Source organism: Peromyscus leucopus, chromosome 5 (assembly GCF_004664715.2).
Source record: "Peromyscus leucopus breed LL Stock chromosome 5, UCI_PerLeu_2.1, whole genome shotgun sequence".
In the NCBI taxonomy this organism is placed as follows: domain Eukaryota; kingdom Metazoa; phylum Chordata; class Mammalia; order Rodentia; family Cricetidae; genus Peromyscus; species Peromyscus leucopus.
Window position 1 is genome coordinate 145,102,344 of NC_051067.1, and position 26,249 is coordinate 145,128,592.

At 40.3% G+C, this 26,249-nt stretch overlaps 1 protein-coding gene across 11 annotated transcripts in view; it reads right to left on the reverse strand.

Annotated features, from left to right (window-relative positions):
- Positions 1–26,249, reverse strand: part of Stau2 (staufen double-stranded RNA binding protein 2) — a 299,895-nt gene that overhangs the window by 171,692 nt on the left and 101,954 nt on the right. For 10 of the 11 annotated variants that reach the window (XM_028864627.2, XM_028864624.2, XM_028864626.2 and 7 more), the window contains 3 exons: positions 4,653–4,812; positions 3,359–3,466; positions 30–242 (listed from right to left, as the gene is read on the reverse strand). In XM_028864627.2, the coding sequence (XP_028720460.1) occupies positions 30–242; positions 3,359–3,466; positions 4,653–4,812 (481 nt within the window). Of the gene's footprint in view, positions 1–29; positions 243–3,358; positions 3,467–4,652; positions 4,813–23,292; positions 23,417–26,249 lie in introns of those variants that run through there. The other variant, XM_028864629.2, reaches the window with a different exon arrangement.

A 26,249-nucleotide genomic window follows, 5' to 3' on the forward strand; every position in this document is an offset into this window, starting at 1 on the left:
GAAATGGGTATTTACAAGTATATGCTTACCTTTACTATTGTTTTAGGACGTTTTTTAAAAAATAGTTTTGGCTTCTCTACCACAGGAAGAGGTGGAAGTTTTTTAAGCTCCTGTAAGACAGTGGTTGCTGCACGCTTCTTGGACAGTTTTTTACTATTTCCCTCTCCTTCTGCAGAAAATTCTCCCACTGACACCCGGGTAACAAAACTCTTCATATGTGGTGGTCCGCTTTCTTTAATAACCTATTAAATGCAAGTAGAACATCAATCAACACACCGGCATTTGTGTTTAACAGCATGAATCTTTCTTAACAGTCTCTCCAACTAATCTGAAGAACCATTCGAAATTACAGCATCTTTTTAAGATAGCTATTCTAAAGTCTGATATCAGCAATGTTCATGTAAAAGATTTCTGATTCTTAATTTACCAAAGGTGAAAGAAATCTTCACAAGCATGTCATTTACAGTCAGTTATGGTTCCCCATATCTTACAGAACACAAAGCTAAGAGTGTAGAGCATGCCATATTAGCTATGATTCCAAACTAGATCAACCATCTAGAGTGAGAATAACATCATGACATATATATCTAATGTTGTCCTCCATAAGGGTAAAACACCAGAGGTCAAAAACGATGTCTTATCATTTAGAAGATGAAGTCTTATCATACAATAGCACATTTTATAGTACCACATATATGATTATGATTCTATAAGATCATAATGGAGCAGAAAGATTGTATAGCATTTTAGTTTACATATATTTAAATATTTCAAACACCATTGAGTTATGAAGCATCCTCCTGTGGTAGACTTTCAAAAAGAGAAAAATGATGAAAATTAACCTCCTGTTAGAGACCTCAAACACTATTTTCATAAGGGAATTTAAACTCTTGGGAATTCTGGTGAGGTGGTCTGAGATGGTACACTGATAGACCATAAAAATGTGTAGGTTTTCAATGTAAAGAATTATGGAACTTTGAACTAGGAATCTTCCTGAACTATTCAATATGTTCTTACATTTAAACTATGCCACCTTGTAGAGAGGAAATGGATGCCAAGTGCTGAATACTCAAAATCCCAGTTTCCTTTAAAGTTCTGACCCAAGGAACATACAGTATTTGGTTTACCACTTACTTGGGATTTTTCTTCTAGTCTTGGAATCCAATTAGGAAAAGGAATTACAAACAACATGGTATCTTAGAGCCCAGCAATAGTAAAATAAGGAATTAGTTGTAAGTATACTTTCCAAGTAACTTAAGTTTACTAATTTAGACACCAACTGCTCATCTTTACCGTTCTGAGGTACATGCTTATTAATTATAAAAGTAGTTTACTGGGCTGGGGAGACGGCCCAGTCAGGAAGGGTGCCTGCTGTGTAAGCACGGGGACCCGAGTTCAGATCTCTCGCGTCCATGTAAAAGCCAGGCACCGCTGCACACATCTGTAAATCCAACACTGAGTGACGCGAACACAGACAGATCTCTGGCACTCGCTGGCCAGCCAGCCAAGCCAAGCTCTGGTTTCAGTGAAAGATCTTTGCCCAAAAATTGAGGTAGAGGAAGGTCCCTGGCTCATTTCTGAGTTTTGGCTCCACCCCTTCCTCTGCTCTAGAAGGCACAGAATGATTTAAGCTATGTCAGCCTCCAGGTTGAGAGCATGGGTGTGTGCACACACACAGGCATCACACATACAGAAAAAGGGCGCACTGACTCAATGGGGATCCTGGATGTTGAGCCTTTTATTGCTCACATTAGATCATCAGAGGGTGAACATCAATACTCTACGCCATAACACAGAGATGTGCAAAGGACTTCTATGACTTATAAAATTGCCTTTCTATTCATTTTAGTCTTTAAAAGACCCCACACTACAATGAGTTTTGGGTATGTGTTGAACACTTTTGGTCGGCTTCACAAGTTTTCCAGTGATTTCATGTTGGAATCAGACTGTTGTGGGGGCCCAAATTACTCAAGGTCAGAGAATCTGAGCTTGCTTTACCCAGCAGGGTTGCATAAGGGGATGATTTGACCAAGGGCGTGGTTACCAGGTGTTTGGAAGAGTCTACACTGGGATGTATCTAGCAAGGGGGAGGTCTTTTGCCTCATCCCTTGACATTGTTATAAAAAGCCCTTTGAATAAAGTTCTGGGCCTTTGGGTATTGACCCAGATACTCCCAAAGCTATCCTGTGTTTCTGTCTTTCTTCTTGTTGGCTAGGCCTATCATTCTATCTGATATTCTCTCTCTCTCTCTCTCTCTCTCTCTCTCTCTCTCTCTCTCTCTCTCTCTCGGTTTTTCAAGACAGGGTTTCTCTGTGTAGCTTTACGCCTTTCCTGGATCTCGCTCTATAGACGAGGCTGGCCTCGAACTCACAGAGATCTGCCTGCCTCTGCCTCCTGAGTGCTGGGATTAAAGGAGTGCGCCACCACCGCCCGGCTTCTGATATTTTCTTATCCCTCTCTCCTCAAGAGTACCCAGAGTAAAGTGGGGGCAGGTCCCCACAGTCTGTCAAGTACTTTTTCTTCCTAATTTCTGTCAACCTGCTACAGGCCAAGAAGCCAGGTAATATGACTTGTCAGAGTTGTGTTCCAGAAGAAAGCAGTTTCTCAGTCCTGTGCTCCTGTCAATGAGCACAATCCCCAGAAGGTAAATGCTGTAAACCTGAAGGAGAATTCTCTCCACAGTTTGAGCTTATTTCCTCATTCCTGCCTACTTTCCAAACATGAGCTTCAAAGTTAGTCATTTCTTAAATGGAAGGCATTATAAAATTATTTCTAAGGTTTTCTCTTTTTAAAAATTTCATACACTTTTATAAATGTTTAGTTTGTACACATTTCATTGTAGAAATCTCTATCATTTCTCTTTAGTGATTTGTCAGTTGATGTTAAGACATATTCTGGAACTAGTTTAGTCCTAGAGTTACATATTTAGCATGTGCCAAGGTCCTGGGTATGATTTCCTAGCATCTCCCCCAAAACAGGTCAAACATGTTTTAACCTCCATAAAGTTAAAAGGAATTGGATATTAGCATAGGATCACTAAACACTAACTTGACCCACACCTTGAATTAAGTAGGATTAAAAATTAATGATAAATAAAACAGCAAATCCTATAGATTAACAGAAATTATGATCAGAAAACAAATTTTACGATCAAAACTGAAATGTCATATATAAAAGATAGCCTAGTACAGAAAAGACAGGAAGACCCACAATATTCATAACATTACAATAATTTCTATTTCTCTGGGGCATAAATCATTCCATGGTAATGGATCTCAACACAAGAAGCATGTGCATTCATCAGACAATCTAGGACATCATTTAACTTGTTTAAATAATCACAGAAAGGCACACGTACCTCAAAACTGACAGGCATATTTCTCTTCAGAGCGATTTCAAACACTAAGCTTATTTCAGACTTATTGGCATCTTTGTCATCATCCATCTCTTTTCCTGATTCACCATTCTAAGTCACAGGAAACAAAACAAAACAGGGTAACAACGGAGCCAGACATCACACCAGCCTTCAGACTCTTCTGCAATCAGGTAGGTCTAGCTAAAGTTCGAAATAGCAGACATGGGCACACACACTGGATTCTCCCGGAATTCTCGCAAGTCAAGGCTGTGCTGAGTTGGAAAGTCTTCTCCCCGGCCACACATTCTTTCGACCCCACTCTTCTACTGCAGAGCTGCACACCTGCCTCACTCCCCAGATGTTGCTCCAACACCACCCATGGGCTTCCATAATGGACAAGAGCATAGGATGCAAACCAAGAAATGGGAACTGTGTCTGGACTAGCTAGCATCATTCACTTATTCACTTACGTAATACATAGTCCTGGAGGGTCTCATCTGTGCTGAACAAAGTGTGTGTGAGATAAGGGAATAAAGGGATAATTCTTGCTATCAGGAAGCTCACAATCTAATCAAAAATGGTTAACAGTTGCCACGAACAGTTGCACCAGCAGAGAAACATGTATGCCCACCATTATAACAAATTTCAAAGAAAGAAGACTATCATGTTTGGAGAAAGGATAATCTAGGAGGGTGAACTGTAAGGTTTGAATAATCCAGCAGAAAAGAATAAAACACTGGCTATACTATAGGAAATGTCTGAACTAGAGATATTATTGAAGTCAATGGAGAAAGTAGATGAAACCATAAGAATGGGTAAAATTACCCAAGAACAGTCTTAGCATTCTAATTTACAAACTATAGTAGAACTCCAAAATCTCAAACAATCTCCTCCTCTTTACATCCGATGACCTCAGGCTAGGGACACGGCTCGCCTGGGAGAGTGCCTGTCACCGAAGCGTTGGCCTACCTTCCCTGATCTCAGGTTAGCACAGTACAATCGCTGCCCAATACAAGGCACATTAAATGTAAGGCAAATGAATGTTACGTCCATCCTTATACACACGTGCTTAAATCCCATGATGCCTAGCAAGCGACTCCCCCATGAACTGGGGTCTTCCCAAAGGGATGTATGAGTTTAGTACAGTGACACGCGTGTGAGAGCAAACTATCACGGTCCTTTCCTAGCTGAACAGATGATTTCTTTTATTACACAGTTAGTTTATTTGTCTGCTCAGTAGTCGCCCCCCCCCCCAGAAGGCACAGGGATGAGACTACCGCACTTGGCAGAAGCACACCTGGGGAGACTTTTCTGGAATAGGTTCATTCTGCAGCGCTTGAAGGGCTTTCATGGCAGCATTGTGTCTGGCAGCTTGGCGAGTCTTCCCTTCACCAAAGAACTCATTATTTCCTACAGTCAACTGAACATAAAAAATCTTGGGCATTGGGCAATGATACCTATAAAAAGAAAACACAAGCATTAGTTGCTGTGGAATATTATTTTAAAGTGTTACATTTGTTTATGCTATGGAATATTTGTTTTAATGATGCAAAGATGTGTTGTGTTCTTTTATGCTGCAATTGTTTAACTCTGTGAAGCTGTGTTACTGTGCCTGTCTAAAACACGTGATGGTCTAATAAAGAGCTGAATGGCCAGCAGCAAGATAGGAGAAAGGATAGATGGGGCTTGTAGGCAGAGATAATCAACAGAAGGAGAAAAAGAGGGATCAGGAAGCAAGAGAGGATCAAGGAAAAGAAAAGAAGGGGTCAGCCACCCAGCCACCCAGCCACCCAGCCAGACACAAAATAAAAAGGAAAGAAAAGATATACAGAAATAGAGAGTGGCAAAAGGAAGATGGGATAATTTAAGTTAAGAAAATCTGGCAAGAAACAAGCCAAGCTAAGGCCAAGCATTCATAAGAAAGAATAAGACTCTGTGTGATTTATTTGAGAGCTGGGTGGTGGGCCCCCAAGGAGCCCAAAGAGTAAAAAAAATAACCAACTACAACTAGTGGTAGCTCAATATGAGTCTATAACCACAATAACCACAAGATTATTTCACCCAAAATGTTAGCAAGTATGGGATGTATTGCATATTCTCTTACTAACCCTAATACAATCTCAACCTCATGAATATATTTCTAAGGTAAAATGTGAGTCAATATAGGTAAAATGTGAGTCAATATAGCTATACAAATAGTGTACATTGACTTCCATGAAAAATGTAACATTAAACAGAAATGAATGTAATAAAATTATCTAGCTGTACCACAGAAGATTTTCTAGTGAAGTTTTAGTTAGTTTTGTTAGATGAGAATGGAATAGTTTGCCCCTGAGAACAGGCAGACATTGCAGAAGTTGGAGACAGGTGAGCACATTTAAGTGGCTGCATGCACACTGCTGGGCTTATAATAATGGCGTACTAGAGCTATGGGGGTAGAGAGATGGCTTAGTGTGATATAAAGTAATAAAGACATCACATTGACATAACAAAAACTAAAGAATTTATGCCAATTCTTTTTAAAATGTTTATATTACACTGGCTACAGCATCTGTACATATTTCAGAAGGCAGCGACATTTCATCATGTATACAATGCACTACGATCAGATTAGGGTAACTGGCATGTGTACTACCTCAGAAATGCACCATTTCTTTGTGCTGGGAATGTTCAAAATGCCCTGTTTGAAATACTCACTTAACTTTTGTTACTCACAACTATGCTACACAAAACATATACATCATTCCTCCAACCCAATTAAATATCTTCTCATTCTCTCTTGCCCAACACCCTTTTCAGAATGTGGTAACTACTATTCTACTCTCCACTTGTCTCAAGATCAAAGTATCAGCTTTGTGATGTACGTGAGAACAAGCAGTGCTTTTCTTCTGTGCCTGGGTCATTTCACTGAACAATGTCCACCAGCTCCACCCCGTCACTGCACATGAAGCAATTCCGTTCTTTCTACGACGGAGGACACTGCACTGTTAAGTCATGCTTTCTTTAGCTCTTTTTCTCTGGGTGCCACCACCACCAGGTAAACACCATTGTCAACGGCTGATTCTGTCTGCAGTGCACAAGATCGCTCTGCTTCTACCTGTTATGCTTCAGATGTTCCTGCTTTTTCATTCTTTAACTGGCAGAGAAAATGAACGCCATCAAAACCCCGAGACCGTCATTTCTAGACTGCATCAGAAGAAGCATCACAAAAATTTCTCATGGTTGAAAACCTACCCAGATTTGCATTTAATGAAGCTGAGGGAGCAGAGTGTAAGTAGAAAGCTGCTACTATTCGAGGGATAAGAGACTAGAAGGAAGAACACATTGAGAGAAACCACATTCGTTTCTTTGTTTTTGTTTTTCTAGACAGGTTTTCTCTGTGTAACCCTAGTTATCCTGGAACTCGCTCTGTAGACCAGGCTGGCCTGAAATTCCCAGAGGTCCACCTGCCTCTGTCTCCCAAGGGGATTAAAGATGTACACCACCATCACTGGCTTAAAAGAAATTTTAAAAATTAGGATAGATGATAAAATCTATCAACTCAACAATTACTTACAGAATGTCTTTTATGACAGGATACTGTAAAAACAAATATCATAGTAGGGAAGACAAACAGTAAGACATGTATGTAGAATATCTAGTGTGTTAGAAATACAGAAACCTGGGACAGTGCATCTGAGGTACACAGAATACCAAGACATGCTCAAGTAACTAAGGAGGCCAATCTGGCTAGAGCTGCAGGGGGAAGGAAGGAAAGCCCAGGGTAAGAGGCAACCAGATTCTTCAGGCCTTCCTTTAACATCATTTTAAGGATTCACTTCAATCCTAAGAGAAATGGGTAGCCACTGTGAGCAGAAAAGACATCATCTACACCCTATTTTGGAAGATCATCTCCTATGCTGAGGGCAGACTGAAGGGGAAGGGCAGGAGAGGCAAGGGAGCTCTAACAACAGCTATGAGAGAAGCCTCGGAAGGGGACAGACAGTGCCTTAGCTTGGGTATCACAGTAGAAGAAGAAGTCCCCGAATTCTACATGAGTTTGAAATCTAAGAACTGCTCAGAGTCACCCTGGAGCTTTAGAGGAACACTAAAGACTACACAAGGATATGGGTGTGTTGGGCGGACACCAGCAGCTCTGCTTTGGAAAGTGAAGGTTTTAGGGAGGTCGGACCTCCAGCAGATTTGTCAAGTAGACAATCATAGTTATGAGTCTGGCCTCTAAGAAAAAGGTCTAAGGCAAGGATAAACTTTGGGGATACATATAGAGAATCAATACAGAGATGGCATTCAAACATGCAAGAAAAATATGAATGCTGGGGGATTCAGAGCTAACAGAAAGACCAATAAACACAAGTCCCTAACGTGGAAAAGGCATGTTAAGAACGAGGGACTGGAGACACCCTGGGTAAAGACAAAGGAAAGTAGGACTGGGAAATATGATCACTGAATTGAGTGACCCAGCACTATGAACAGGATCAATAACATGGAAAAGGCGTGTTCAAGAAGGGACTGATGAGACCCTAAGTAAAGACAAAGGAAACCAGGACTGAGCAATATGATCACTGATTTGAGTGACTTAGCACTATGAACTGGATCAATTTTTATGGAATAATGGATTTGTAGTTGTAACGCTAAAAATGAAGTTTAAAAAAAATCATTCCAGTGCTGGAAAATGTTTCCAAACCAAAGTCCAACTGAGGTCTTGCTTTTTTTTTTTTTCTTTCTTGCCATGCTAGGGATTGAACCCAAGGGTTTGCATGTGGTAGACAAGTACTCTACCACCAAGTTATATCCTCAACTTGAAATCACAACATATTTTAAATGATTATTAAATATCCAAGTAGTGGTAATCTTCATACAGTCTGAGATAAAACTGGAGAGAGTCCACAATGTTAAAGTTTACTGGGCAATGGGACTAAATCAATGAAGATTTACTGAAGATGAAGATTGGTACCAAAGAGCAGATTAGCAAGGCAACAACTGAGACCCTGTGATGGAGAGACACCTGAAAAGGATCCACGTGAAGGAGCCTAGAGAGAGCCTGAGGCTGGACTCTGATTAACACCTACGATCAAAGCACAGGGAAGCAACAGATGGCAGAGGACAGGATAAAGAGGGTCAGAGCCAGAGAAGAGATTACAGCGTAATGTCCAGGACAGGGGGAACCAACAGTGTCCAGAGACTGGAGACATCAGAGCACAGCAGCAGAAAAAGTCACTGTTTCACACGCTAACCATCACTTGTATGGCTCACGGTTTCTATTCTATTTTAATAAGGTATTTTAAGTGAATATAAGTATCTTTATTTTTAAATTAGGAAACATAAAAAAATTAAAGAAAAAAAAAAAACAATGACAGTAAAATACTATTTTTAACATCCAGAGACTTACAAAGACTTTTAAAACACAATCTTTTTGTTCTTTGATTACAATAACTAAAGAGGGTATTGAAAGCACAACTCCCTATGACTTACTACTCATCCTTTTAATCCAAAAATTTCAACAGACCAATATGAACAGTGTATGTATACTGTCCTCACTCTGTCATCCACATGCGTAGTTTCCCACCTCCACACAACTGTACATATTTAATTGCTTCTATAAAACTTCAAGATACACTACTTGAAATCAGAAATCAACTCCTGAACTGATCTTACATGGCAAGCTTTCCCCGTAGAGCAAATGCTTACAATTAATTATAAACTTCTGAAAACAGAGGGCCACAACTGGAATGCTAAGACCTTTAACTAGAGCAGGGGGAGTGGGCGCCACTATAATCACTAAGGTCTGCTGACAATTACAAAACTCATTTTGGTTTGCCACAGAGACAAACAAAATTTCTGTTCATTATAACTTTACTGGAATATGATGTCATAACACATAACCATACTGAAACAATCTGCTGATTTTTCTGACCAAAATATTAATTGCACACTAAAGAGCCCTTGGGGCCTCTTCCTTTGGGCCATCAAATATGGCTTTATGTATGTGTATAGGCATGCATTTTGATATATATGTATATATAAATCATACCATATAAATATCAGAGGGAAAATTAAGTATATTGCATTTTTTACATAAAAAGTAAAATATCCTAGTAGTAACAACAGGAAATACCAAGACCTGATGCCTGACTTGTTTCATTCCAGTTTCCCTTCATCCTCTGGCTTAACAATGATTCTTAGTAATATACCCCACATGGTTTGAATATCTTACACATCACATCTCCTCAGAGCACCATGACAATTAAGATTAGCCAGAGCACTCTGATTAATAGCATCCAGACTGCACTACAGGAGAAATGATGAAGAATGCTTCATCAAATGGAATACTGTGTGTAGAGGTCCTTGCCCCTAAATACTTATTTCCTTGGGCAAAGAAACACTTAAAGCTTATTAACTTTCAAAAGTGGTATGTTCTATTTAATGACGTTCCTTTTCCTGTTCATATTTTTTTTTCAAACAGTGAACTCAATTTTGATAACGAACATTCAACATACAATGTATTTATTTCTACAAATTAGAATATATGTAACTAAGCAGCTAAAAGTCTGTGCCCAAAGCTTAGATTCCCATACTGTTACTACTGTTAAGTGATGAACCATGAAAAACCCTATCGTGCTATGATTAAATGGGCTCTTCCCATCCACGGTGTCCACAGTGTGGCTCTGCCTTCATCAGGACCATTTTCTGTCCTGATGAAAATCTACACTCCGACCCCAGTCTTCTGAATCAGTCTCTGCAGTTGAGGGCCCTGGGTTACCTTGATGACTGCCTAGCTGTCGCTGAGCCAATGCACTAGGCTATCCTTGCACAAGACAGCCTTGGCCACCGGGCAGCCACCTCAAAGGAGGGGACAGAAGCAATCCTTAGTGCACACTGCTACGTCCTGTGTATCTGTTTAATCCTTACAGTCGCCTGGTGTGACAGCAAAGTCCTGAAGCTCACTTTGAAGATAACAACTTTCCCCAACAGAGTTGCTGAGAGTCAAATTCAAGTCTGTCTAACTTCAGAGGCTCAAGAAAATCTTGAAGAATTCTCTAAGACCAACAAGATAACCCAGTGGGTAAAGGTGCTTGCCACCAAGCCTGAAGACTTAACTCACTCCCTGGGACCTGAATGCTGAAAGGAGAAAAACCTTTGACTTCACATACACATGTATACGTGTGTGTGCGCGTGTGCGTGCGTGCATGCGTGCGTGCGTGTGTGCATGCAACAAACAGGTAAACAAACAAACAAACACAGAGTGCCTAAAACTCTGCCTTATAACCTTCTAGCTCTGGCCATTTTTGTTTATTCCACCATCTCCTTAGTGGCCAGGGAAGCTAATGAATGCAAGGGTTCTAAAGGCATGTGCACTAAGAGATGCTGGCCTGTCACCACATGGCTGCTGACGCAAACAGCACTTCACAGTGACTACCTGAGCTCCCCAGCATGAAGTTCAAACACAAAGTGCTGGCAGACAGAGCCACACTGCCAAACAGCCTGGACTGTACCGAAGCTGCTTCCACGGCTGCTTCTCCACGCTTTGCTGTTCCCTACTTGGTGGGTATGTGGGGGAAGGGGGGAGAATAAGCACAAAACACTGTAAATTAAAAGGCTTCCTTTTCCCTAGATACACAAGAAGTCTTCAAGACAATACAACAATCAAGAAAGGACACATGAGTCCTTTAAATTAATACTTCCCATCCTAATACAGTTTCTAAGCAAAGGAAAACTAGCTTCCCACGTGTTACTGTGGCAGTCTTCTATACCACATAACTTGCTGTCCTCCCTAAAGTGACTTCATTCAAAGCCTTCTTTCTCAGCTCCTTTATGTCATCTCTAAACAACAAACCCATCCGTCCTCCCTATCATCCGGCTGTTGCTTTATTTCCAGCATCTCACGTTCCTAGATATCACTTTTACAAGGTGAGAAAGATACATTCCAAACAACATTCAGACCTAAAAAATTGGAAAATAATTACCTCATTTCATTTGGCAGTGTTACTCATAAATTTCAATACAGCTTAGACATCCATATCTCCTCTACAGGTTTATATCCAAAGCACATGAAAATGTTATCTCCTGATCTAACTGGGAGAGGCTGGGTTCTGTTTATGTATAATTCAGACTGAAAACAGAGTGCCACTCAACCTTTCTATCTCAGTTTACTGCTTATCTGTAAAATATTTGCAGAACCTATGATTTAAAAATTCTAAAGGCCCAAACTTAGCATTCAAATGACACTGGATTCTTTTTACTCTTTGTATACTTTTGGCAGCTCTAACCCAAATTCTTTCCCTTTCAACAGAAAAACAACAAGTTTTATCATAAGGCTGTAAAGTAGTCTTGGCACATTTTCAAATTCTACATATATAAAATGTCTAGATAGTTCTTTCTTCACATCTATAAAATTTGAAAATACATCTTTTATAGGGTCTGAGTTTTAATTTTAAGGAATTCAAATATTAGGACTGGTTTGAAAAGATTCACAGACAAGCTGAAAGAGTTTTAAAGGAGGTGTGAGGACATTGCTCCTGTTCTGTTTGTGGAGCTCTCCTAATTATGTCTTAGGTACCTAGGAGAAACTACACAAAGAACACGAAAGAAATTCTGGGATAGGGTGTTTCAAAGCAGTTAGTTAAATGGCATGGTGGCATCATAGTTTCAAGTCTTTAGCTGCACTAAAGTGAACTGGAAATGTTCTGCAGAATCAACTCAACAAAAGTAAACCTGTGTTCAATTAATTTGGTAGATTGACAGAAGGGTGAGAATTTAGGATAGGAGAGCAAGAAGACAGCAGTCGGCCTGTGTCACACCTGTCCTAGAGGACTGTGCCGGGCAGAGGATGCTCTCGAGGCCTGCTGCTGTGAACACACCACTGGCACCCTCATGGACTACTCACATCTACTATTCTTGCCCCTTCCCTCAACTGTATCTACCTAAACCATCACGACCGCATCAGTAACAGAGTTATGGCAAAAGAAGACTCTAGCCTTTAGATCATCCACGCCCCCACAAACTCAATTCCATTTAGAGATGAGGAGAACAGGGAAAGGATGGTAACTAACCTCCCCAAGACTATTTAATATGAGCTGGCATCTGGGCTTAGCCAGGCTCACTGGTAGCCCAGGTTCAACCTCTCAACTAACCGCACAAGCATGCACTGAAAACTTTGAAGCCATGCTACCTGTGAATACAAAGACCACTCAAATCTAGCTACACTTAGGAGACCTGGCAGGTTCAGAATCTCTCTCTGAGCTAGTGTCACAAGAAAGACACCAGTCACCAAAGGAAACACTGGGGACATTCTAAGTTGGAAACTGACTGAGAAGTTCCCCACTCTCTGTTTCTTCCTCGCCTCTCTTAGTCCACCTCTCTGAAATCTGAGCTCATAAACTGTAACTTCTCCCCTTTCCACAGTTCAGTTGGCTGGCCTATCCCCAAAGAATACTAATAAAGTGAGCGGAGGGCGTTCTTGACTTGTTCCTTACTAACTGCAACACAGCTATGGTATCTCCAGTAAGTACAACACTGGCTGGACTAGATGAAGGGGAAGGAGGGAAGGAAGAGAGAGAAAGCAAGCATTTGAACAAATGTACATCAATAAGGTATATATTCTTCAGTACCAAGAAAGTGCCCAATTGTTTGTTACTCTTTGGGGGGGGGGGGCACCACCCAGCTCCCAAACAAACCACACATGGAGGCTTATTCTTAATTACGAATGCCCAACCTTAGTTTGGCTTGTTGCTAGCCAGCTCTCCTTAATTTATCCTGTCTACCTTTTGCCTCTGGACTCTTTCCGTTCTCTTACTCTGTGAATCTTACTCTTACTCCTTGGCTTGCTGTGTAGCTGGGTGGCTGGTCCCTGGAGTCCTCCTCCTTCTCTGGCTACTTTTCCCTCCTCCCAGATTTCTCCCTCTATATATTCTCTCTGCCTGCCATCCCCATCTATCCTTTCTTCTGCCTTGCTATTGGCCATTCAGTTTTTTTTTTTTTGGTTTTTCGAGACAGGGTTTCTCTGTGTAGCTTTGCGCCTTTCCTGGAGCTCACTTGGTAGCCCAGGCTGGCCTCGAACTCACAGAGATCCGCCTGGCTCTGCCTCCCGAGTGCTGGGATTAAAGGCGTGTGCCACCAACGCCCGGCTTTTTTATTTTTATTTTTTTATTTTTTTTTTGGCCATTCAGCTCTTTATTAGACCAGTGTTTTTAGACAGGCACAGTAATGTAGCTTCACAGAGATAAACAAATGCAACATAAACAAAAGTAACACACCTTAAATTAATATTCTACAACACCCAATTATTAAGAGTGTTGTACTTTCAAAGAACAGAATTTAAAAAAAAGAACAGAATTTAAAGGAAAAAAATCCCTTTGTGTTTTCAGCATCTGTGTAGACAGTACTGACTTTATCTTTTACCTTTCAATTAAATAAGCTTTACTGACCCACTTTCCAATACCAAAACAACTCTCCATCAAAGTATTGTGGGTTCCATTTATCACTATTGTAGTTAGGACTGTCTCCTAATACGCATAAGTAATAATCATCAAGGCACATCCTCCTGTCTTCTACACTAGCACTGCAGAATCAGCTGCCAAGGTTATTTTCTGTGCCTTTAACAATCCGTTCCTTGTTTTACAAAGACTCAGTAAAACTTCACAGGGAATCATCTAGGCCAACCGCTTTTCTACAAGATTGTGGGTGATACTGAGTGGCTACCTGTCCAACTAGCTATTCTTAAAATTTGACAGAAATCCAAATCTTTATCTTCTTCCAAGGTAGGTCTAGTAAATTTCTATCTCCCTACAAAACCACCCTGTCCATCCAGGTTCTAAGGTTATTTTTACCATGAGTTAATGTAGTCCTAAAGTTCTCGAGGACTTTACTTTTTTATCGCTTAAGTGTCCATATACCATTCCGCCTTATCTGTGCTTCAAATCCATATTTTATTATTATTATTATTATTGGTTTTTTGAGACAGGGTTTCTCTGTGTAGCTTTGCGCCTTTCCTGGAACTCATTCTGTAGCTCAGGCTGGCCTCGAACTCACAGAGATCGGCCTGGCTCTGCCTCCCGAGTGCTGGGATTAAAGGCATGTGCCACCACTGCCCGGCTTCAAATCCATATTTGCTCACCTTATTAGATTACATATTTACACATTCTACTAGGTCTTAGTAAAAACAAAATGCTGCATTTCAAGTATCTTTCCTATCTTTATGTAGCCATCTTATATTTCCACACTTATTTCCTTTCTCATTTGTTATTCCTTTTCTAAGTTTTTCTGTTGGGTACTCAATTTATTTTCATGGTATCATTTCCAACATAAGCATAAGACTAATGACTTCTCTTTCCATATGCCTTTTATTGTTCAAAGTATAGTGCGCTCAAGAGGAAAAATGCTACAGTGTTCTCTAACTGCCTGGCCTTGAAGGCCTTGTAGAGGGTCATCAGTGTGTCTCTAAGGACATACCCAGAGAAAGCCTTGGGGAAGCACCTGTGTCCCTTCTCAGTCAATGTTTAATCTACTAAGGCTCTTAGTATAAATATAATAAAAATTACTTCACATTTTAAGAAATGTATTTAAAAAATGTTTCTCAAATACCTTTTATAAACTTGGAAATAAATACTGGTAGAGAAAAGATTTTGAGATTTAGAGTGAGATAAACTGGATCCATCTACAGATGGCCCAGGGAAAGAAGTCTTATGTCAAGACTAATCAGGAGTAAGACTGACTTCGATTGCATCAACTTTCCCAATTTTATATAAGTGACAATCCATATAGAAATCACTTCATTGTGTGTAGTGACAATCCATATAGAAATCACTTCATATTGTGTGTGTGTGTGTGTGTGTGTGTGTGTGTGTGCATGTGTGTGAGTGTGGGTGTAATGGCATAGCATAGCTGTACATTTATTTAGGGACAGCTTTTCAAATAAATAAATAGATTATATATACTGTGCACCTTAAAATCTTTTGTAAAATGTTTTAAAGAAATACAGTCTTAAGTTTTTACCATATATTTACTATATATGACCTGCTCAAAACACTAACAGATTCCTAGGAGTAAGAAATATACTAAAGACATGACTCGTGAATTATGTGGATTCTTCCACAATTCCATCTTGGTTAATGCTTCTCTGAAAATGTTCTTTGTGCATTACTAGTGTAGAAAATCTCTTAAGTCCTTTGCGGTAACAAAACAATTATGAAACTATTTCTAGAAAATAGTTGAAATGCTTCTGTTTCCCCACAATGTTAAGCCCATAAATATTTGTTTTGAGTTTTAAAAATTTATTAGCAAGGAAGTATAAAAGTATAATCAGACTATATTTTAAAGGGTTTTTATCTTTTCATGGATAAACTGCTTCAGTGATGGCTAGAATACCAGAGTCCAATGGACAGGAGAAAAGTGGAGTGCCGCCTCCAAAGCTTCCATGAGCTCCAGAAACTACTTTGTTACAATGTCCGACCCAGACATCTCCTCCAGTGTTTGTGCTGATCAAAATTAACTATCAACTTTGGACGTTTGCCCATGGCAAATACTCCCAAAAGAAACACAGAGACATTACATCAGCGGTGTTACAGCAAGATCAATGTGCTTTGATGGTGAGCCGAACAGTAATTAGACTTACTGCACACTTGTAGTCTTTTGTCTCTTTCATTGAAATCTAAGTGAATCTGGTCGTACATCTGCATATAGTTTAATGATAACAATAACCTGCAAGTTAATAGTTATTCATTGGAATATAAAAAATTTACTTGGCATTTTCCCAGCTAATTGTTTTTACAGCTTGAATTCACTTTATGCATTAGCTGCATTCATAAAAAAGTTACATGAAGCAAATATTTTCATACTAAATTCCATTTTCCCACCGTTGCCCAATATTTAATAATCTTGAGCTATATTTCTGTAAGAAAATGTTGGCTCTAGCACATTATAAAAATTATAATTAAAATGCATATGCCCAAGAATAGGTATATTTAATCAATTATTTTATAAAACACATTTTATCTTCTCACCTGCAATAAAATTAGCCTAATGGATAATTATTTTGTTTCATATTCTCACAAGCATTAGAAGTAAGTGTAGGTTTTAAATAGCAACTGCAGGCTTTTAACGTGGCTTTACAGAGCCAGGCCTGGTGATGCACGACTTTAATCCCAGCTCTGCAGAGGCAGAGGCAAGGGGACATCTGTGAGTTCAGGCCAGCCAGGTCTATATAGGGAACTCTGTTTCAGAAACCAAGCAGAAAAACTAAACACAGAAGTACCATGTACAACTGATTAGCTGGATTTGCATCACGGAGACTGGCTGTCGGATTTCAGCAACACAAGGACTGTCAGACCAATGACAATAATCACCCTCAGACCTTGCAAATTTCTTCTGCTGTTCGCAATACATCTCAGGGTTTTCACTGCCATCCACACTAGTTTACTAGAATCCTACATTTCCTTTAGAGACCACACACTTTCTGATTCAAGGGTTTGTTTTCAAACAAATGCAAAGGAGATACGCATAGCTACTTGGATCTTATGCACACAAATGTACAAAGGAACTTTTGCTGTAACAGATGAAGAACTGGAACCTTTCAAAACTGTCCTATGCAGTCCTGTTTTTTTAATTAGTACCCTGAGTTAATGTTCTAAACTTGTAGTTTTCAAGCATCATACATTAAAATACTTTGCACACAAATCCTCTGCAGAGTATCATCACAGGGACTACAGTCATCTATGCTCTCCTTGTCCTTCTTACACAGATAATCAAGGTATGCTTTTTCTACCAAGTCAACACTGAGCGTAAAATCGCCAACCTCTCTTTATTTTTGCCATGTGTCCCAAAGCAAAGTACAACACCAAGTAAGTGAGAGACCACTAGAAAAGATGCATGTTAATATCCAGTCTGCCAGGAGAACTTCCCCCCAGGAAGGGGCTGGAGGAATACTTCGAGCCTTGAAAGGTTAATGATTTATACTTCTGATTACCATGATTTCTTCTTACTCACAATAGGGATAAGACTGAGTGTGTCACATTCTTATCTCCCCACAAAGCAGTTTTTTAGGACATTCTGAACAAGTCTCTCAAGATACCTTAATATTCCCAGAGGGATATTTAATGAGTTAGTTCAGTAAGAGGGGGAAGCATGTGAGAGACTGGAGAGCCTGTTCAGCCCTCTCCCAGCAGGTGACACATGAACCAGAACACCAAAGGCTCTGGAAGCCCCGGCTGTTCTCACTCCTTTCCTCTGAGCAACTAACCCACTAGCCTTCTTAGGTACACCACATGTTCCCATGATGCTTCAGCCCTTCCTGTGCTTTCCGTCATTAGCCACTAGCTCCAAGAAGAATCCAGGGACCATGGCACTAGCACCATACTATCTCCTGAAAGAAATCCAGGGAAGAATGCAATCCTACAGGCATGGGACAACATATCTGATGAGTCTGAGGAGCAGGAAGGGGGCAGTGTGGTTGAGTCACTGAAGTGATAAATGCTGCTAATGAAGTCGGAGGTATGACTAGTGAGATTTATATAAGGCCGTGAGTTTGTCCTCTGACTGCCTCCGGCATTGCTCACACTACAACGAGGAAAATAGTTTCAGACCTTTGCAGGAAACAAGGGTCACTCGACAATGTCAGCACACTTCAAAACAGCAGGCAGTGGGTAAATACGCACTGACAAACTCAAACAGTGCCATTTCAAAAAGGAGACACCACCAAACACATCTCTGGATATTTTTAATGAAGGCAACGAAAAAGTTTTCAATTCTCTTTTCTATGTCATAAAGAACATTTATTTACATGTTTGGAGTGATGGTCTACATAGACTGTTCAGTGACCTGTCAATCACAGTGTAGCAGTCTATAACTCATTTATCTTTGAAGAGATACATCTTGAACAGAGAACACGAGAATGTCAATAAATCATAAAGAAATAAAGAAGAGGGAAGTAAGTCAAGGTTTTTGGTAACTGAAGCCAAGAAAAAGCCTGGGAAATTAATGGGTAATAAGCTCCCAGGAAACTCAAACTGAGAAAAAGCAGCAAGCCACGATGAGAATAATACCTACGATGATTAAATATACAGCCCCAGAATTACTGCCTAAGAACCTAAATCTCACCTCAAAGAAAGGAAAAAGCCAAATGCTGAAGCCGCCTATTTTTACTGCAGCAAAAAGAAGAAGAGGAAAACCCTGCAGGCCAGAGGGCAACGCGAGTTGACAGGAGCCGGTGTGCTGGTAAGGTCAGTTCAGACTGCTTTAGAACTACAGCCTAACAGAAACCAACACGACGGACTGATCTGGACCCAGGCAGGATTAGAAGGAAAAATAATTTACTTTTGCTTTAAAGTGGACTTGTGTAAACAACTAACAAGTCCAACACTACCAAAAAGTCTGTATTGATTTAGAGAAAGCCTTCCATGTGTTCTTAAAAAAACAGGATGCCAGAAAAACTAGTAAGTCATTCAGATCCAGGGAGTATAAGGTTCCTTAAATACACGAGAAAGCAATGTCGAGTTCTGGAACCTGAGATGTATGTGGGAGTGCAGAATGAATCTTAAACAAGTTTTACTTATTATTGTTTTTGTTATTCTTCTTTTACAATAAAATCCCTCAAGAGAACAAAAGGAAGGTTTGTCAACAATCTCATTTACAACAGGAGAAACTTCTGTGGGACCTTTGGGGAAGGCTGTAGTCCCAGCCTGAGAGTCAGGACTCTGAGAACGCCCTCCAGGACAGTGATCAACACTGACAGGAGCATGGCCACAGCCATCTCTCAGGAAGCCCAATCACCCCAGTTATGCGAGAGGAATTCGGGCCAGAAACCAAACCCTGGCGAGCTGATGGATTCACGGTGATGTCAAGTGGATGAAGGGCTCCACTGCTAATCTTATTTGTCACTGCTCTCTTGTTTTATCAAAATGTAATGCAATAAAATCAAATCAGCGCAGCCTTTTACTTTTCAAACTTAAGCAGGCCAGGACACTCCTGCAAATACTTGAAAACATCGTACAACGACACCATGTAACTCTTCAAGGAAGGAAAAAGTTTAGAGTAGATGACTCTCATGCTAGCTATTCCAAGGTGATGCTCTGTGCAAGGAGACTGACTTCTGCTCACACAAGGGAAGTGGGGAGTCTCATTCCTGCAGTCCCAGTGTCTGGCATCTACTATGATGTCTAGCACTTAGAAGTCCAATAAAGATGTTAAATGAGGGACTAACAGCTAACACTTATTAAGTGGTTTACTAGATGCCAGCACTGGTCATTCAGTAACTCAATATTTCCAACAGCTCTCAGTAGTAAATGCTATGACTACTTCCGTTTTCATTCACAGAAACTAAAACATGTTCTGGGTACCTTGACATAATTGGAGCTAGCTTTTGATTGAAGACACACCAACTGCACGGCCTTGACTGGTCACAGCACCCACTGCCCTCCTCCTGAGATGAGCGGATGGATGATGGCAAGAATGGAAAGCAAACTCACAGCAGCCATGTTCTCAGCTAGAGCAACACAAATCTGGTCTTAAAGAATGGTGGACTCAAAGTGAGGGAAGCATGTAGGACCTTGTAGAGGAGGACGGGGTCAATGTGCACCTTCTAAACCCTGAGTGTGATCTCTGAAACACGCTTTCAACCTGCTTGTACCCAGGAGGCACATGAGAAGATTTAAAAACAGCGGCAGACATGGAAGGGGGAGGGGCCTAGCACTCAATGCTGAACTGCGGGCAACTGATGGATTCTGGGAGACTGAATTGCTGTTTTAAGTGGAGCCTAGCAGTCCCCAATGGACAGCTCCAAACTCAAAGTCCCACAGACTGCCTTGGTTAAACTCAGCAGGTTATAAACCAAAACAATTAAACATGAATGTGTGTGAAAAAGATTTGTAGACAAAAGAGGGGATAGGCAGGAGCAGTAGGGAGACAGAAAAGGTGGGAGGTGAGAGTGATCAACACCTATTATGTACATGTGTGGAACTGTAAACAAACAAACAAACAAAACTACAGTCTGGGGCTGGGGGTGGGTCAGACAGCAGAAGGATCTGAACTGAATCTCCAAAACCCACATTTAAAAAACAGCTGCCAGGCAGTGGTGGCGCCCACCTTTAATCCCAGCACTGGGGAGGCAGTGGCAGATGGATCTCTGTGAGTTCGAGGCCAGCCTGGTGAGTTCCAGGACAGCCAAAGCTACACAAGCCTGTCTCAAAAAACAAACAAACAAACAAACAAACAGAAAAGCCAAATGTTCCTTCTCTCAGATTTCAGTCAGGGTTTTGCTGAAAACCTGCAGTGAGTCCAAACTGTAACCCAAGAGGACAAGCTAGGATTCTTCTCCTACTCACATCTCTGACTCCACTTCTCCAGCCACGCTGCCCCTCCCGTTCCACAGGCTCATCAGCCTGCCCCACTGATCTGTTGCTTCTTTCTAAGCTCCCCTTGGTATTCTTTGTTCAAATCACACCTTCCCAGAACACCTCTCCACTTACAATTACAATGCCATTCCTTACAATACTCTATTTTTCCTCTGCCGACCCCACCATAGATAGCTCTTCACTTTCAAATCGACTATGAAGCGTACCTGCATTTTTAAACTGCCTGACCAGCATGTAAGCCTGGCCTGTGCTAAATGAATGTACTACACACACACATACACACACACACACACACACACACAAAACAACAACAACACTGTTAGAGCGAACGGGAAACAACCGAGTGTCCAAAACTACAAGCTGGGTTAAACAAATTATGGAGTAACCACACAGTGGGATACTAATCAGTTCTTAAGTAAATGAAGCAGAAATTGTTTCTCGTCTGACCAAGTTAGGCTCTAACTGGGAAAAAAAAAAAAAAAAAAAAAAAAAAAACTTTTACAGGACACTATAAATTGAACAGAACACAAAAAACCAACTTGGTTCAAGTTCCTAAAGAATGAAAAAAAATGGTTTGGGGACAGAGTTACCATCTGGAAAACTGTTAAAACCTGAAGAGGGGAATCCTAGATGAGACCCAGACAGAGAGCCCCACATTCTAGATACAAAACCCTGCCCGATCTCTAGCTGACCCGTGAGCTCCACTGGAGGAGCCACTGAAATGTGAGCTGTGTCCGGCAGGAGGCAGGAGGAAAACACGCTTGTTTGTAGGCCGTGGGCAGATGAACCGCCTGTTCAAATGATTCTTTCAAGTCTTTCACCACTCCCACAGTGTGGAGCACTTCCTGTTTCCAGCTTGCGGGTGGTGGGCGCTCCGCCCATAGCAGCTGCTGTGTCTCAAGAGTCAAGGACCCTGCTGCCCCTGCAGGCTGCAGAGGTGCTCAGCAGGGAAAGGGCCAGACCCAGGCCTGAGACCTGAGTTCAACCCCAGGACCCATGTATAGACAGAGACCCAGTTCTCCCAGTCTGTCCTCTGACCTCCCTACACACACACACACACACACACACACACACACACACACACACACACACACACACACACCGTTGCATATGCACACTCACAAAAATGCCCACAAAATAAATAAAAAACAAATGAATAAATGTAGTAATTTTTTTAAAGGAAAAGAAACACGGGATTTTGAAGTACGTTTTCTAATTAACTGGACCAACTAAACCAATTAAATATACTTACTACTTGGGTCATGTGAAATATTCTTCTAAAAAAGACAGCCCACCAGATTAACTTCAATTGAACTGACATTTTAGATAAAATTGAACAATAAAGTTCTAGATCCCATGTTTTCCAAGGCATTCTTAGAGTACCAAAATCTCATCCCAGTTTACTTATTTTTAGAAATCTTCTCTAGGGGGCAGAAAGATGGTTCCGAGGGTCAAGGCACTTAACACCAAGCCCAGTGGCCCGAGCTCAATCCCCAAGAGTTAACCACCCAGTAAAAGGAGAGGACCATCTCCCAGGAGTCGTCCCCGACCTCTACATGTGTGCTGTGGTGTGTACACCACACTTTTATTTATAAATAAATAAATAAATAAATAAATATAATTTCAAAAGTAAACTGCTGACCAAACTGAAGGAGACTATTTCTGAAAAGAAAAGAAAAATGCTTGTACAATCAATTCTGTAAGAAAATGCTACAATGTATTTAACTATATTTAAAACAGTACCAAATATAATAATTTCTCCATAAACATGGGGAACACACAAAATTATTCAAATTTTCTGTTTCTACTGCCAAGAAGTATTTCTTAAATCCAAGCGTTTCCTAACAAAATATGCAACATCCTATTGCTAGTCAACAAGAGAAAGAAAATTAAAATTAAATTTATTTTAGAATTAAATTTATCATCTACCAGAAAAATAACAAAACACAGAATCAAGAATAAGTACAAGGTGAAATTATTAAAAGACACTGATGTGAAGTCTTGGTTCTGCATAAAACAGTCGATCTTTCATAAACTGATCAAATAACCTCCTGAGAAGACCCAGAGAGCAGACACTTTCAGCTCTGCAAGCCAAATGGCCTGGGTATACCTCTTCACCCCTGCTGTAGAGCTGAAGATGCCTACCCCAGGGGATGTGGCTATGGACCATGACATCTGATGAACGGGAGCTGCCATCTGTACTTCATATAACTTCGACACTTCACAAAACATGACTGTTTATTTTTTTATTTTAACGTGCAAACTTAAATCATGGGGTGATGGGGAAACGGGCAGCACTTGGTTTGTCTTGTGAGCAGCAGCCTGCCAACCCCAACTGAGAATGTGGTTACTGGAAACCCTTGCCAAGGACTCTCATAACAAGAGAGTTTATGAATCTGCTTTTCACTGTGCCACCGTTTCCTATACAGTAAACTCTGGCACACTATCACCTGCCAAAATAATAACTGAGCCAATGCTATGAGAGCTAAAATAGTATATCCTTAAAATTAAAAAGTGGGAGGCAGTAGAAAGACAGAAAATTGTTATTTTGTTACACATTTCAACATCATAAATTTCACACAGAATTAAACTCACAATAATTTTGTTTATTGAAGTTATTGGTTACTTTTATGCCAAACTTGGAACTCCATTAACCTTCAGTGTGATTTAGTATTAAAATGTGGCCACAAGAATCCTGGCATTTTCATAGTCGATCATGTTCCATATGGTAATACCAAAACATCAAGACGGCCTAAGGACAGAATCAAGAAAAACGTGTTCTATTTGTAACTTACCTTTTATTAGTTGTAGCTTATCTTTTCTGATATTTTAACAAAATTATTATGAAAAAAACCTTGCAAATAAAAAATGCTACACGCCAAGATAAACCAGACCCAACGTCTATACATCTCAATGAACTTCTATGCAGTCAGAATAGCAGTTTTGAATCTCACCTTTAAGTAGATGTTAAACAACCCATAGAAGCCATCATTTCCTCCAGTCTGCTCTACAGCATTATCTATGTCCATTAACATAACTGAGTCTGAGAAATACTATACATTGTATACATCCCTAGATTTACCATGCATGCAAATTTAAGTTCCGAGACATCCTGCAGCAAGAAACTTAATGGTTTACTTTACTACTGTCCAAAATTACACACTCACTTTCTTTTGGTGCAAAGCTTACTAACATTCAAAAAAGTTCAGTCTTTAAAACACACTTTGAAATTTCTTTTAATCTCTAATACAGGCTGGATAAGCATCTCTTCAGAAACATAGAGAAATTCTCAGATAAACACTCCTTGGGGGAGACAGAATCAGGTTTTACTCCTCCTTCAATGTCTGAACCAGTAAACTGTTTTTTTATTTTGTTTCTATTCTCTCACAAAAATTTCCTAATTGATCCAGCCATAACCACAGTTACACTTCTATTATTTCTCTATATAAAATGTGACCAAGTCTCTTCCTACATAAACATTCATTTCTCCTATCCACTCCCAACGCTCCGAAGAGAATAACTAAATTCTGCAGGATGTTCCATTTCCGCCCCTCTCTAGCAATCTTCTCAAATCCCCGTTCCTCTGTTTATCTACTTTAGCAACAGGAGGTTAACAGAGGTAATACTACACAGTGTGGGGAGACGAGGAACAATGTGAGGGTGGAATGCAGTGGAATGCAATTTGAAAGAGTCCTCATGAAAAGCAAGGCTGAAATGGTTACATTAGGTCACACAAGAAAACAAATCTGTCTAAAATGGGCGTGTTGCTGACTTTTTTGGGAAATGCCCTAAGGTGGCTGGAGTGAAACAACCTTGGAAGGGTTGTGTGGAGGTTCTACATTGAGCACAGGTGCCACACTCTTGACCCAAGAGCTGCAGTGAAGGAGGAAGGGGATATGTACCAGCTTAGCCAGCCAGATCCGGCACTGGGATCAGTGGGGTAACAGATCATCCAGACATCCACTGAAGCGAAATGGTAGATCAGAGAGAGAATGATGTCTGGAAGAGTGGAGCCTTGTATGATATTGTACATGTAGTCAATTCCCATCCTTCCCTCTACTCTATATCACTCCTGACGTATAGTCTCCTATAACAAACACAAACTCAAATGGCGCCCAACGGCTCGAGTTTCCACCTTAAACCTGAGAATATTTAATAACCAATTCTAAACAGAGCCAAAACCAGGTTCCTGCTTCTTGTCTCATATGAGCAGCTAGACGCCGCAAAACGCAGGTTTGAACACTGGCGGGTTCCTGGCGAGTGCGTTTGACCGGCAGTATGGCGGGAATGAGGGGTCTGTCAGAGGCACATTATGCTGTGTAGTAGATTTAGTCTTTACTAGTATTTTTTTTTTAAAAAGGTTTCTGGGCTACATGCTGCTTTGATAAAAGCTTAGACCCACTATTTCTGAGACTTGATGACTCCCAGAGCTGGCAGAAAACGTACCACTGCCATGTTGGGAAGCTGAAGTGGGCGGAGCCAGCAGCCACAGCGTTGTTTCAGGCTTAGAAGGATGCAGTTTAAAGCAATAGGCTCACAAAAAGACTGATTCAGATAACATCGTTTACAATGTGTGTAAAATATACGTAGGCTTGAAAGAGACAAAAAATTAATGTAAAAAGACACGTAAAGATGAATATTACACAGACAATCTGGATTGTGTTGTCTTTGGGATTTTTAACTGCAAAAAAACATTTGATCAAAAAAGATGTTGAATTAAACCAATATGTATATTTTAAAGGTAACTTGACTTCAAAATTTGGATTTAAGGATATGTTGCTTTGGAAAAGAGGTTCTGCTTTTGTTTCCACAGAAAGCCAGAGGCTATGGATTTGTTCCAGATTAAGATACATCAGGTTTCACCAGCCAAGACCCCTGAAAGGTCTCCGATGACACCATGGCCCAGATGATCCAACATCCAGACCAGTTTCAAGGCAACTGGTTCACACAATACAGCCTCACGGACTACCCCATAGGTCTAAAATTTTCTTTGTATCCCCATAAGATACAGCGCCCCCCTCCAGCAGGAAGTAGTAAGAGATGCTACGCCCAAATTCCCAAATATACCAAGGTGGCTTTAGAGGTGGAATTGGCTCACTCCCCCTCTAAACCCAGACATATTGCTTTAAAAAAAAATGGTTAAAAGATTCTTGTGTCCCAAATCAGAAGAGCCCTCTGGTGTGGGACAGAGAAAAACCAATATTTTTATTTAAAACAGGTTGATTATAAATGTGATCTCTTTCTAAAAAAGAAAAGGGGATATAATATAGATATATAGGAGGATATGGAGATGATAAGATAAAAGGGTAGATTAATGAACCTACTTTTAAAGAACAACTTGTTTAAAATGTTTTACATTGGTATAGATTTTAGTTTATGTTTAAAATGTTTTACATTGGTAAAAATTTTAGTTTATTAATACAAACTTGAAGTTAATTTTGTTATACTGTATATATATATTTCTATTCTTGTTTGAGGTATTATGTTTAACTCATTTAAAATTGTAATGGATGATTAAAAATAGATTAATAATCAGTCATCTATGATAATCA